The 14,641-nt window shown below is 49.9% G+C and overlaps 1 protein-coding gene across 1 annotated transcript in view; it reads right to left on the bottom strand.

Annotated features, from left to right (window-relative positions):
- Window positions 1-2,716: 2,716 nt before the first annotated feature.
- Window positions 2,717-14,641, bottom strand: part of ACBD6 (acyl-CoA binding domain containing 6) — an 82,888-nt gene continuing 70,963 nt past the window's right edge. The window contains exons 7-8 of the mRNA XM_039730239.1: window positions 7,125-7,155; window positions 2,717-3,318 (exon numbers count right to left, since the gene is read on the bottom strand). Coding sequence (XP_039586173.1) covers window positions 3,164-3,318; window positions 7,125-7,155 — 186 coding nt within the window. The 3' untranslated portion in view covers window positions 2,717-3,163. The remainder of the gene's footprint in view (window positions 3,319-7,124; window positions 7,156-14,641) is intronic.

Here is a 14,641-nt window from a genome sequence, read left to right on the forward strand (position 1 = left end):
CCCAGCTCTGCCCCAGCCCCACAGGGATGCCCTGGCCATGGGGTCTCTGCCCCCATCTCTGTCTCTGGGGTGAAGCTGATGACCCCAGGCTGCCCTTCAGGGAGGGCTGGGAGTGGATCCAGTTAGTCGGCTCCTTCCAGAGGTGTGGAGTCTCCAGAAGCAGAGGGGAAAAAAAGAATTAAAAAAAAAAAAAAAAAAAAAAAGAAAAGCCACATGAGAAAGCACATCACTGGTCTGTCCTTGTCCTTCCTTGCCCCCCCAGCTGGGTGCCTTGGTGCTGCAGGAGCTGCCCCGGCTGCATCCACGTGCCTCCCCCTCCCCAGCCTTGGGTGCTGCTTCGTGCCAAGCTCCTGGCCTTGCCAGCCCTGGTGGAGAGGGGGACGGGGCAGAGCTGTGCCTGCTGCTCCTGTCCCCCTGCAACAAGGCCAAATGCCTCCTCCCCTCGCTGTGTAAATTTTGTACAGTTCCAGAAAGTGAGTCTTGTTTCCTGGGGGAATCAAAAGGAAAAAAAAATAAAATCCAACGAAAAGAATAATAATAATAAAAAATTTTAAAGAATAAAACCTTATTTATTGCCATGTCTTGGGGGAGAAATGATCCCCCCAAATTGCCCCCGGATTCGGGCCCAGGGCGTTGCTTTTGTACCCTGCCTCTAGTGTGTTGGCATGAGATGTGTACAGTCACCCCCTCGCCAGGAGGGAAAGCGATGGCAAATAAACTCGGGATGCTTTTTAGCAGCTGCTGTCTTTGGGATTTTCTGTCTTTGGGATTTTCTTCCTCAGTGGGAGGGCAGTGCTCACCACTGGCATGGCCTGCTCCGGCACCGTTGGCTGTTTGGGGTCAGGATTGCCAGGGTGGTGTCTGCGTGGTGGCACTGACATCCCTGGGTGGTGGAACAAGTGGCACTGGTCATCGTGTCCTGGCTTTTTGCTGGCACAGAGAGGTTTGGGGGAGGAATCTCCATGGCTGCCACATGGCACCCCAGGGTGGCACAGCTTTCCTGCCACCTGGCAGCAGTGACAGTGGGTGCCTGGCTGTGCCCCCACGGCGCTCGGCGGGCACAGGTGGGATGGAAGGGCCGTGCCAGGCAGGAGGGGCACAGGGGTCCAAGCCCCTCCATGGGCACCGGTGTGTTGGCTTTCTATATTTTAATCATTTTAACATTTAATGCTCCTCAATTAAAGTGATTTCCTGGAGTAGATGCCAAGCTTAGGGCGAATGCACATTAACCACTTTCTGTATCGGTAGTTAAAGGCACCGAGGGATTTAACAGCAATCTGCAAGGCTGCTGGGGAAAGGTTTGGCTGAATAAAGCAGATTATAAACAATAATATATGTCTTTCTCTCCTCCCCCCTACCCCCACCCCCGCTTTCTTTTTTTTTTTGGAAAGGCTCCAACCTCACAAACAGACCTAAAGTGCTATAAACATCTCCAGGGCTGAGCGCTCGGCCCCAAATGTGCTCTCTGAAAGCACCAGCACCGTGGCTGCTGCTTTTCATCCCGGCTTTAACAGAGATTTTTTATTACCCAGCCTGTCCATCAAACCAGGCAGTGGCTGTGCATTACTGCCCTGCATAGTGGTGGCCTTGCTTGTCCCCAACCTTGGTGCCACCAGAGCCAGTGTGACCCCAGAACTGGGGCTGGCATCCTTGCTTCATCTGCATCCGGGTGCAAAAGCGCCAGGCTGTGATGAGCCCGGCCACTGCCAGCCTGCAGCTGCCTGGGCAGGGGCAAGGGGAGCAGAAGCCATAGGCAGGTCTTGTTTAATAGAAACTTTTGGGAAATAACCTGCCCAAGCCATTTTGTCCCCAGCACGGAGCCTGGCCTGTGCTGTATGTGGTGTGGTGGAGCCAGCGCAGTGATTTTGTCAGCATCAGCAAAGGCTGGCAGGAGCCACAGACACTGTGAGGGGCCAAAGCCCACGTGTGCCTGCTGCCCTGGCACCCCTCAGCCAAGGAAATGCTCCCATTTGTGCTCCTGAGGCTGCGTGTGCTGCAGAACCCGGCAGCAAGCAGATTCCTGTCACAGCCATGGAGATTTCCTCTGCTCCCTGCAGGCTGTAAATCTTGTCTGGGAAAAGCAAACTCAAGGCAATATCCCACAGGGAAGCCACAGGCTCCTCTCCTCTTGCCACAGGCCCAGCCAGTGCAGCAGCCTCCTCCCAGCGGGGAGCCATCCCACAGCACAAACCCACCCCTGGCAGCTCCCTGGGCCCACCTGGGATGCTAATGAGGCAGCACTAATCCCCATGACCATCCCACATCCACTCAGGCACATTTTTGCCTCTTTCTGGGTACTTGACCAGCTGAGAAGATCATGAAGTGTCTGAGACAGACCCAGAGGGGTGACAGGGTGGGTGCAGGTTTACCTGTGCTCAGTTCTTACCAGACCTCAGCCCTGGAGGAGCCATTCCAGGCATGGAAACACAGCAGGAAGCCCTGGAGCCACTGACTGAGGTGGTGTTTAAAGCCATTCAATTCAGCAAAGGGGTAAAAGTCCTATCAGCTTGGAGAGGCTGATTAGCAACATTGTGAGAAGCAGAGGGACAGACAGACACCTGTATGACCCTGCTGTCTTTGCAGCTTCCCTCCCCAGGACAAGAGCTCAAGCAGAGCTTCCCAAGGGTTATGGCTGCACTGAGCTGCCTCCCATTCTTATGGCTTCCAAGTCACCCTCTGCAAGAAAAAACCCAAAACCAAACAAACACATTGAGGCTTGATCCCAACACTGTGCTTTTATTTATATTATTTGTTTGGACCCAGGGAAAAAAAACCCAAAAAAATAACCCAAAATTCAGCCTGAACGGGAGAGACGAGCATCTCACCTGGCCCTGCATCCCCGTGGAGGAGCCGACAGGTCAGCCCACGCTGCTCTGGTGAGACAGCCCATACAGTACTCGTGTTTGATACATTAAAATAACGCTTGGGGCCTCCTCCAGGCCCTCTCCCTCCCCCCTCAAATACTGATGAATGTCAGAGCACGCCAAGCTCTGATGCCATTCTGCTCAGGGCGTGCGCTTGGCCCTCGTGCTGGAGAGCCCAGCCAGACCCCGAGGTGCACCCCAGTGCCTTAAAAGGTCCCCTGGAACGCCCGAGGTGTTTGGGGAGGGCGGCAGGGAGGGGGGAAGGGGTGTTTATTGCGGAGCACCTCTGTGCCCCGGGCTCAGGGCTCGGCGGGGCCGTGCTGCTGCAGAGCCCGGGTGATGGCTTTGGAGTCCGTCACCTCCTCGGGCAGGCAGCCCTCCTGGTCCCGCAGCCCGGGGTCGGCTCCCGCCTGCAGCAGCAGCTCCACGATGTCCAAGAACTCGCAGGTGGCAGCTGGGGGGAGAAAGGGAAGGGTTAGTGTGGGGTGCTGGCCCGAGGCGGGGTGATGGCTGTTCTTGGGGCGGTGGCTGTAGCTGGAGGCAGGAATGCTGGCTCAGCAGCTGGCCCCGAGCAGCTCAGAACACAACGTATGGCTTTGGATCCAACAGGGCACAGGAGGGAGAAAGGACAGAGTGAGAGCAATGAAAGCCTGAAGTCCTGAGGGGGTGCCACTGGTGTGAGCAGCACCCAGCCAGAGGTGCTGGGAGCTGAGGGATCTGCAGAGGGAGCCTGGAACAGCTTGGCTAAGGCTCATTGCCATCCAGGACTGGAGACTGAGCCTGGGAAAGGCCCCAGAGTGCTACTGCAGCACTGCAGGGACCCCCGAAGTGCCACCTGAGAAAGCATTCCCTGCCTGCTTCTGTACCCAGAATTTATAAAGCATTCACCATCTATAATGGATCTCGAAGCCCTTGCCCCTCACCTGCCTCCTGCCCCTCGCAGGGAGCAGGCAGCACATCCCAGGCACATCTTCAGTACTGCCTGGCTCCTGGCTTTTGCCCATCCCTTCTCTCTGCACAAAATTCAGATGGTGCATAGCTGCTGGCCACCACTTCCTGGAGCACCAGCTCCAGGTGACTGTGCCCATGGCCTGGGACACATTTTATTCCTCACAACTCTACTGGCAACTGTTTTTTCATCCCTCATTTTCTCTGCCAAAATAGAGTCAAGTTCAACCCGAGCTCTTCTCTGTCCTAGACTGTCTTACCTAAGGATGCTAAAAGAAAAGAACCAGGAAAATCAGGAAAACTCTTAACACTGAAGAGCTGGACTTGGCTGACGTCAGCAGAAGTCCCAGATCCTGGATTTTGCCTTCAGGCTGTGCAACTCAGACCCTAGTGAAGCCAAAACCTGCCTTACATGGCCATGAAGCTGGCAGCTTCATCTTGCATTGGTAGCAATTGGTTTTAATCATATTTTGGGTGTTTTTATAAAGCAACCGATTGACTCCTTTAGTAATTAGAATGTCTTTTGCATTACTCTGCAGTCTTCTACTGATCCAAAAGGACAAGCAGTAATGTCTCATTAAAATAAATTCAGTGTGTGATTGGAGTTTATATTGAAAGGATAAAAAAGGGGTCAAAAAGGGGAAACAGGTTGGTGAGGAAGCAGGTGGGGGTGTGGGCGAGGCTGAGCCGAAGGGGGGCACATCCCTCTGCAGAAAACAGACTTCCAGAGGTGCCAAGGAAGCTTCTGGGGATGGGAGCTGGTCCCCACAGGTTAAGGTGGCTTTCCTGTCTGGTGCCGTGTCCTTGAGCAGGCTGGGGACATCCCTGGGGACGAGCACAGCTGCTGGATTTATCACACCCCGGGACCCTCGATTTGTCAAGGGCCAGAGCGGCAGCCCTGACACTGGCACGGGTGAAGATGAATTTCCATTCAGCGCACTTCGCCTCCCGACTCCATTAATCCTCAGGGTTCAGATGATGAATTTTTTTTTATTATTTATTTCCCCTCCAGCGTCCCCTCCCACTGCCCTGCACGGCGCAGACAGAGCCGAACAGATGGTGCTTTGCAGGGAAGCTGGGTGCCCAGGAGGATACGGAGCCTGCCCACTCCGCGGCCACCGCGGCTCGGAGAAGCCTTGATTTCCTCTGGGAGAGGCAGCAATGATTCCGGTGCTCCCGGTGAGTGGGTGGATGCTGCAGGGATGGAGAGGAGCCCAGGAGAAGGGCTGCTTGGGCACGGGCTCCCCGTGGCTCCCCCGGGGCCCCGCTGGCCCCCGCTTAACCCCCGATTAAAGGCGGGTCAGAGCGATCGGAAGGAGCCGGGATTTATAACCCCCGGCAGGATGTGCTTTGACACCGGCTGTAATCAGGAGAGCTGTCACCACAAGGACAGCTGTCAGGCCACGGCGCTCATAAAAAGGGATGCAGACACCCTAAAAGCAGGGGCTGCACTGCTGATGGGATTTAACCCTTCCCTGGACTCCTCCAGCAAAAGGGAAGGCACTGCTCTGCTCACAGGTGGTGTCCATGGGAGCTCTCCTGCCTCCCCACCGCAATTAATGACTCAGTCATGAAGTGCTGACTGAAATGGGACTGGGAGGGGACAGTGAGTTCCAGTTTCAGGCCAACAGCCACTTGAATCAAACCCAGTCACCCATTTAAGAAGCTGTCTCCAAGCTCGGGTGATTTATGGTCGGATCAGCAAGAAAGGGAATGAGGATGTCCTGGGGGCAGTGATGACACCCATGGGAACCCAGGCTGGGCACCCATGGGAGCACCAGGCCTGTGTGCCAGTGACCCAGAGAGGCTTCCCAAAGATGACATACAGGGAGGAGAGAAGGGATGATACTCAAGGGGAAGAAAAAATTTCAACACTTCACCAACATTTGGGAAGAAAACCCTGGGAAACTGTAGTTATTTGAAACACCTGAGCTGGAAGGGTAGATCACAGAAACCATTTCTGAAATAATGTCCATTACATCAGTTATGTTTGCTTGTGTTGAACAACCTGCCTCAGTCCCCAGCCAGAGGGATCCATCTGCATGGAATTTAAACTCGGGTGATGCATCCACCTTTTCCTTTCACATACTGGGCATGCTTAGAAGCAAGTGCTCTTGGATAACTTGCTATGGATAACTTGCTTGGATAACGTGTGTTATGCTTTTGCACAATCTACTGTGAACCCCTAAGGAGTTGGAAAAGCATCTTCCCAGGAGAGAGAATGCCCAAAGTGTGGAATAGCTTAGGAAGAGAAAGAGGCAATGTGGCATTTTAAGTGCTGTCCATCTGTGGACAACGCTGTGCTAAGCAACAGATTCACCATTCCAGTCACAGTGACAGGAATTTGAAAAATTGAGTATCCTACAGGAAAGATCCCACAGGGAGAAATCACACATTATTGTAACTATAGTCTTGGTTCAGGGCTCTTGGAATCTGGGAGTTTAGCTCCAGATCCAAATGCTGTGCCCTGGACTGATGTCTGCAAATCAATTTTGCTATTCTGCTAATGTCCTTGTGGAGAGATCAAGAAGAGAGAGAAAGACACAAACACTTCAGAATGACAAGTATGCTCTTAATTACTGTGACAGGCATCAAGAGAGAGTACAAGACAATAACTGGCTATGTCTTAATTTTGGGAAAAAGATTATGATCCAGATTAAATTGATACTTTTTTTCTATTCCCCGCACATCAGCACCACACACATGACTTCAGTCTCCGCTTTTCTCATTTGGAGATAGAACAATCTTTCAATTAAATCACGGATCTAATTAGCCTGTAATTGTAGGAGGGACACCAACTGTGACTTGTCTCTGCTGATTTTGGTAGTAGAGAAGCTGCTGCTCTCTCAGCTGTGATCAAACAGGTTTGTCACCTGTTGTCACCATGTCACCATGAAGGTGGAGGACACGTTGTCTGTCCCCATCCCGTGACCTCTGTAACCTGTTAAAACTGGCACAGACCCTCCCTGAAGGCCAAGGGATTTGGCATCCCCTAACCAGAGCCACTCCTGGGTCTGCACCAACATCCTGGAGACACGGAGGTGTACAGGGGAACTCTGCATCATTAACTGAGGGAAAAGGAAGGGTTTAGGGTGACATTTGCAGAGGAGAACAAAGGGAGGGCAGCAATCTTCTCCCAAGGCTCCTAGCCCTACTATCCTGGGATTTGCTAGTGGAGGTAGCCACTGGTTAACCAAATACAGCTTCCTTGCTCATTTTTCTCCTGGAATTTGTTTTCTGTGTACAAAGCATTTACTCCAGCAACAAATCCACACTGCAAAGAAGGAACAGCCAAGCTTAGAGGCAGCTTACCGTAATGGAGTGCAGTCTGGCCTTCCCCATCCTGAAAAAGAGAAAGAGACTGGATTTTAGAGGTGTAGGTAATGTTGTGGTAATACAAATGCATCCCAGTTTTAAATAAATAGGCTGAATCCCAGCAATGTTTTAACTGACCAGACAAACAGCCAGGACACCCAGCTACCTGACAGCTGGGATTTGAATCATCATCCACCATCACTCCCTATTGATGGATAATCAATATCCATCCACCCATAAGAGTGCGTGGATCACGTCATGACGTGAGTATAATTCAGTTCATACTGTTATCACTTCCAGCCCATAAAAATGAAGGATTTCAGTCCTATGGCCTCGCTCTAGGATTCTCACTACTCCTGGTGCTTTAGTACAAGATGCTTCAGTGCAAACCCAGCTTTGCCAGCTACCTGAGAGAAGGGTAAAGCACTGGGACACTCACACAGCTCAGTGCACTGAGCTCTTCAGCACATGGGAGCACACAGGGGAAAAAACCCAGTTCCTTCCACCTGAATAAATCTTAGGTGCCTGCCTTCATACTTTAGGTCTACCCCAATACCCAAGTTAAGTTCTGTCAAGTCAGGAAAGGGCGCAATGCTCAGGGATGAGATCAAGTTGCCAAACTCATCCTTGTGAAACACCTGCAGTGCAAGGGCAAAGCAAAGTGTGTGATTTGTAGGTGCTGGCACACAGCTCCCTGGTCCAGCTAACACTTAAGCCACTGCATCAGCAGCAATGCTTTGGGAAGTGTGTCCCTCCCCAGGGCTCTATCACAGCTGGTGTTTCACATCCAGCATTGCAAACCCTCACCTTGCCACAGCCTCATCCTGCCACCAGAACAGGTGAAATAACAGAAGGAAAGAATCACCGGTGCCTTTGCTTTCACTACTCCAACCAGGATTAGCCTCTAATTCAGTTCTTTGCCTCCTTAATTTATTTGTATCTGTCTATGGAGACTTAAGTTTTTAATTACCATCATCTTTGGGATTAAGGTGCAAATTCTAGAGTTTAGTTTGCTGTAGATTCTGGAGCAGGCGAAAGAGAAAAGAACAGGAAAACAGATAGAAATCCCACTTATAGCTGTAAGTCTTCTGGCTTCCCAATGTGTTATTCTGTTTGATATTAAGCCTGTTGGGCTGAGGAATTAGGAATGACCTGTGTTTTGGGGTGGGAGGTGCCAAGCTTTGCTCTGGAACACCGCACCAACACGACAACCAGGGCAGCAATGGGGATAAAAAGCCAGATGTAACAGGGATTTGCTGCCTAAATACCCATTTCATGTCTTTTCCAAGCAAAGGGGTGGGTGGGTCTGATTTTTCCTTCCATGTGCACTCAGAGCAGCACTTGAAGATGCCTCATTTCAGGAGCCTATTTCTGCCCAGACTGTGGGGACCGCAATGCAAATGGGTGTCATTAGATGGTACCACAAACCAAAGAGCTGAGGGAATCACAGCCAGCATCCATTGATTATTGCACACTAAGGTAACCAGCGTGAGCCAGTGCCCCTGAGCTCTCCTTAAGCACATGGCTGCTTGGAGGAGTGACAGGGCCAGCACTGACTTCAGCAAAATACGGAGCAGGGCTGGGGAAGGAGAGGTGGGAGCACTCCAGTGAGTTATTGAAAAGGCAGGATGTCAGATGTGTGGGCTGGGGGATGGGAATCCAGCTCCCCTCTGCATCACCACCTCCAAGACTGCAGCCAACAAAACCCACAGGTGAATGGGACTGGAGCCATGCAGCAGAAACCCTTTCCCACGGGAGGTCTTTGCTGCAGAACTCCCTGTAAAACATACAGGACTGCTCCAGGAATCCTACAGACATTTGTTCCTCTTCCAAAGGCCTGCAGAAAGCACTGCTGTTTCAGCAGCTGGCTGGGGATAGCAAGGCTTTTTATTTCTCTTAGATGTACTTTCTGGCATCTGCTGGGCTAAGGAGGGAGCGCAGGTCTCGGCATAGGAAATGCATCCCTCTAATCCCAGTGTGGTTTTTAAAAAGAACTATTAATCCAATGTTATGCAAACATGGTTTGCACTTTATTTACGCTGCGGATTTTCCCCCTGCTTTGAGCCTGCCCAGTGGCCAAATGCTATTTGTTACACTTCTCAGATGCTGTGCTGTTTGCTTCTATTTCCTCTGTGACAAATTTTAATCCAGGTAAATGGAAAAAGCTCCAGTGTGGTCACTCACTAAAGGCCTTGAAAGCCCTTGGGAAGCTGCTGATCTCAATCCCTCTTTGATTTGGCTCTTTGGAGCACCGTGGCTAATTGCAGCCTGATGTACCCAGCTGCTCCAGGTATGGCAAAGTTGAGCCTTCAGAGCAAAATGGTCACACCTGGAGACTAATCAAAGATGGGCTGTGAAAGTCAGGATTACAGCTCCCTTTATGGGAATTATGTGAAACAAATATTATATGAAACAAATATTGCCTGCCAGGCACTGGAAGTGTCTGTTTTGCAATCAAACACCATGTGCAGAAGATGAGTGAAGATGAAGTGTAGCTGGTCTTGATGCAAGGGATATTTCCTGATGTGCAAGAGAAAGCAGTGGCCTCTTGAACATCCTTCTCCCAAGATGTGTCTGCGTTAGGATGGATGATCCCAAACAGGGAATGGGCAGGTACAAGCCTCTGTCCTCACCCCATTGGCATCAGCCAGGAACAGGGCATCTGCAGCACATCCCCTGCAGCCAGGAGATGCCAGCAGTGATCAGATGGATCCTCTCAGCAGATGCACCAAAGAGAAGGTGCTGAGTAAAGGTGAGTGGGGAACAGGAGATAGGCAGCTCTGGGCCAACACTGAGCCAGGATGACTCTGAGAAGTGCCCTTTTATGCCTCTGCATCATCTGGGAAAATGTCACTGTCACAGGGTAAAAAGGAGAAAACCTGCTCTGATTTGGTGAACTTCAACACAAAAGAAGGGAAAAGCCAGGCTCAAAGCAGCAATACACCTTCTGTAAAGGCTTGCAAGGCACTGGTAGGCCCTTTTCCCAGAGTCCTTTCAGCAATTCTCCATCTGTAAAAAGGAGGAGCCTGTGGAAATGGCAGAACCCACACAGGCAGACAGAAAGTGATCAGGAAGGGAAGACCACGACACACTCAAACGTAGGAGTGCTCAGTCCCAGACACATTACTGACCAACAACAGATCTGATTCCAAGATTTCCTCTTGCCTCCTAATCCCATGTGCTATCCCTGGTGGCTTCTACAGCCTCCTGGCACATCTGGCCACGTCAGGGTGACAGCTGAGCTGTCAGCCTTTAAGGGAGATGAAACCCCAAATGTCCATGCCTACCAAACCCATCAAAACAAAGATGCTGCAAAATCACTGGTACTTCCTACATGCATGGTCTGTGACAGATGTCACTCAATGAAAATCCAACTACCAGTGGATAACTTATTGGATAACAGGATTTTGTTCTGCTCCTGAGAAATTTAAGCAAGAGAAATGGGAGAAGATGGACCGAGTGCAGATGGACCAACTGTCTTATCTGCTAAGTGGTACTGAGGCTGCTGCACATGAATTCTGTCTTAGAGCTGATGGGATTATATCAGTGCTGCCATCCCATGTTCATTCCTTGGGAATTTCTGTTCCCTGCTTAACCTAACACAAGGTCTGGACTGAAGGGCAGAGACAAGGAAATGGCTTGGCTAAACCTGCTGAGATGCTGTGCACTCTGTAAGACACAATTAGCCATTTCAAGTAGACTTTGACTGGCCGGTGTCTGACTGTGGTTTCATGGGACAGTTTTAAAACCAGTGCTGTATAAACACTGATAGCTCAGAGCTGCTTCATTTGCCCTCCAGGCTGTGTGCAGTGGCAGGGTGGCCTGGAGGGAGATACCACCTCTTCCACCATCTCGCCTGTTTTGTTCAGCACCAGTGGAGAAAGAGGAAAAACAAATCCATGCTGGGTACCTGGGTGAGCTTTGGTCCAGCCTGACCCCTTATTGGTGATGAAGCTGGGGCTGGACCCTCAACACCAGCACAAGGGTCTGGAGGGGACCCCACACCTCCTTGAGTGCTGGAGACCTCACCTCGACACCTTCAGTCACCTCCCCAAGCACAGACATGGTGAGTGTGAAAAGCACAACAGGAAACCTCTGCACTAACCCTTCCCCTCTGAGGGGTAGCACGTGTGCTCTTTGTTTTAAGGTATTTTTTCCCCCATATCTCCTTTCTGCCCATTTGTGGCACCTTTGACAGACTCTGAATGCTGGCAGGGATCGCAGGAGATAAGAACGATGAGGTGATAAGAGTGTTTAACAGCACTAGGTCCTGGGCAGCACGATGGGCCAGAGGGAAGATAAATATTTACACTACATCTTTAGAAGGTGAGTGAATAAAAAGGGCCAGAATAATACAGACTCTGAACAAGCACCGATGCTTAGGAGCTGTAATATAAATCTCTGCAGCCTCACGACACACACTCACTCAAGCCAGGGAGATGAAAAATAGCAAGAAAATACTTCCCTCCTCCTTTAAAAAGGGTTTTATTTCTCATTTGTTTCTACTTTAGACTTCAACTTCCCAACAATTTACTTTAACCTCATCATTATCTTATTCTCTCTCTGAAATTTTCTCTCCAAGAAGACTGAGGGTAAGGCTACAGCTCAACACACCAGAATTTACTAATGCTAATCCCCACCAATACTAAAACCAGGCAATGGGGGCAAATATAACCAGTCTGAACTCCAGCAGATGATTCAGCAGAAGACATCCCCATGTGCATCCTTGCTCCCAACTCCAAGGCAGCTCAGGCACTCCCCAGGGACCAACACCATGGGACAAAGGATGCAGAGCAACCTCTGCTAGAAGCAAAACCAAAAAGCATGCACTGGTCATGAACAGCTGGTTTTTTTAGGGATTGCAAATAACCCAAGCTGACAAGTGCAGGGCATCCTCTTAAGTTTGGCTCCTCAATTAACTCTCCCACCTCCCCTGTGTGTGCACACAGGTTTGGCAGGCTTTCTCACTGAGCTGTCCCTCTCCAAGAGCTCTCAGCTCTCTCCTCTGCTCATTCCTCCCATTCTGACCATTTCCTGCACTGTGCCAGGCAGATATCCCCCAGGATGGAAGGTGCTAGACTGGTTTTTATCATCACCTCTTGGGCCCTTCTCCAGAGCCTGCTGCCAGGCTATCATTTGGCCTATCTTCTAAGTGCCTCACAGATAAATTAGATCTGCATAGAGAAGCAATTATTACATTTCTAATGGCATGAACCCTTACAGCACAATCTGCTACTGAAAGGCAAAGAAAATTGCATTAGCTTTTGTTTGATTCAAAATTATGATCAAGGGAAGAGGGATGTTGAAGCCCTTTAAAGCCCAGCCTCTGAGCTGGGGATTTTTCTGTCTGGGGACCTCCCTGCTCATACTCACTGCTGGAGCTCATACTCGTGGTTCATTTAGGAGTACTAATTTGGAGAAGCCTCCACTTATAAAGCTGCAGTTAAAAGCAGATCTAAGAAAGCTCAGAGAGAAGAGGATGCCCAGGAAGCACCACTGGCTCCCTCCTGAAGCCTGCATCTGCTAAAGCTCCCAAACACCCCCAGCCCGAGGAGTTCAGTGTGCCAGGGTTATGCTAATCCCTCATCGCCCTAGTTTCTAACTGGTGCTGTACCTAAATTTCCAAGTGCAATTTCAGTGGGATTTATCACATCTACTATGATCAGCATGTAGTGCTGCTGGCACAGATACAGGCTCTCAATATCCCACCACAGACATGGCTGTCATTAATTGCAGAACAAACTGATTTCTGAACCTATGCAGCAGCTCATGCAGCAACACTGAAACTCTCAGGGATGTTTTGCTGTTGAGCATTTTTAACCCATTTTGCAGCTGGCACTCTCTGCCCAGCTGTGTATTTGGACATATTTATAGGTTATATTTGCTACTGCCTGTTACTTTCAGCACCAGGCATCTTGCTGCTCATCAAACAAGTGTTGGTGCAATAGAAAAACTGCCAGGAAGCTGCAGGGATCAAAAACGTGTTTGGAGAAGTCAATGCCTAAAGCTGTAACAAGTGTCACAGTGCTGTGGCTGAGCCAGCTCCTGGCAAACCATGCAAATGCCATCCCCAGCTATGGACAGGATGATATTCCAAAGGGCAGGATGCTAAAATCCTCTTCCCAGGGTGCTTCCCTGCCCCCTCCCTGCATAAAAGTTAGTGCTCCTGTACTGCTTTATCACTTTAGCATGGCTGAGGCAGATACCTGCTTATTTAAGGGGCAGGATAAATGGGCTGAGACAGCTTTCCCATCCCCAATTCACTAGGGAACGCTTGGAAATTCCACCTGACACCGGGACTGCTCTGTGCTCTTAAACAATCTCCCGTCTGATCCGATTGTTCCCCAGTGGGGAGGCAGGCTGCAGCTAGCTCAAGAGTCATTGATTGGATTAACAGCCTAATTCCCAACAGATGAATAGAATACTGATGTCTTGTCAGCCCACATCATAGAAGGAAAACACAATCTGCTTCTACAGCCCCGAAATTTAACCCTTTGCTTCCCTGCTCCCCCCTCCCCGGGGCTGGATGCAGGGTCCAGCACTTTCAGCTAGAGATCCTACCTATTTGAATGAGAAAAAATTTATTAACCTTTGAGACACTTTGCCTAATCATTGACATGGCACAGTATTTTCTGTAAGAAACCCTCTTTTTCACCCTTTCCACACACAAGAGATTCATAGCAGGGACCTTTATTATTTTTTCTCCTTTCTTTTCCACCTGCCAATACAGGGAATGCTGTATGCTTCACAGTAAGCTGCTGAAAATTCATCAGCTCAGTGATACTTCTCCTGAAATATACAGATATTGAACGTTTTCTGAGTCTATCATTTGATCAGCAGGATGGATCTGCCTGGAAAGGAACATCCAGCTGTGCTGCAGGAGAGGCATCCCTGCAACGCCCTCTCCCTCCAACAGCTCTTGGCAAGCTGTGGGGCAGGGGAATGAAGCTGGGCACATCATTTGCTCTTGGAGAGCTTCTGTTCTCCACCTCCTAATGGAGACACTAATGTTTTCTTACCTCATAGAAAGACTGTGATAAGAAATTAATTGCTACTGGTCAAATGTTCACTACCACAGAAGCAGGACTGTGTGCATATTAAAGAGATTCTCCAAGAACAAAATTTATTTATGGAGTCGTTGGCACTGTCTGCATTTATTTCCTTGTTCAGGAGACAAGAATAAATAAAAATCATCTGATTTCAAGGAATTAATTCAAAATTACCCTATTTTTTTTTCTCAGATTCCTGGGATCCATAATGCTGTGGGGGGTTTTTTTGCTTCCAACACTCACCTTTTATGCTTGTATTTACAAAAAAGGGAGGTATATGAGGGTGTTACTGTGAGGGTGGGGAGCCCCTGGCACAGCTTTCCTAGAGAAGCTGGGGCTGCCCCATGCCTGGAAGTGTTCAAGGCTAGGCTGGACAGGGCTCTGAGCAACCTGGTCTGGGGGGAGGTGTCCTTGCCCATAGCTGGGGGTTGGATCTGTGTAGCCTTTAAGGACTATTCCAACCCA

Source organism: Passer montanus, unplaced genomic scaffold (genome assembly GCF_014805655.1).
Source record: "Passer montanus isolate IOZ18808 unplaced genomic scaffold, ASM1480565v1 scaffold71, whole genome shotgun sequence".
In the NCBI taxonomy this organism is placed as follows: domain Eukaryota; kingdom Metazoa; phylum Chordata; class Aves; order Passeriformes; family Passeridae; genus Passer; species Passer montanus.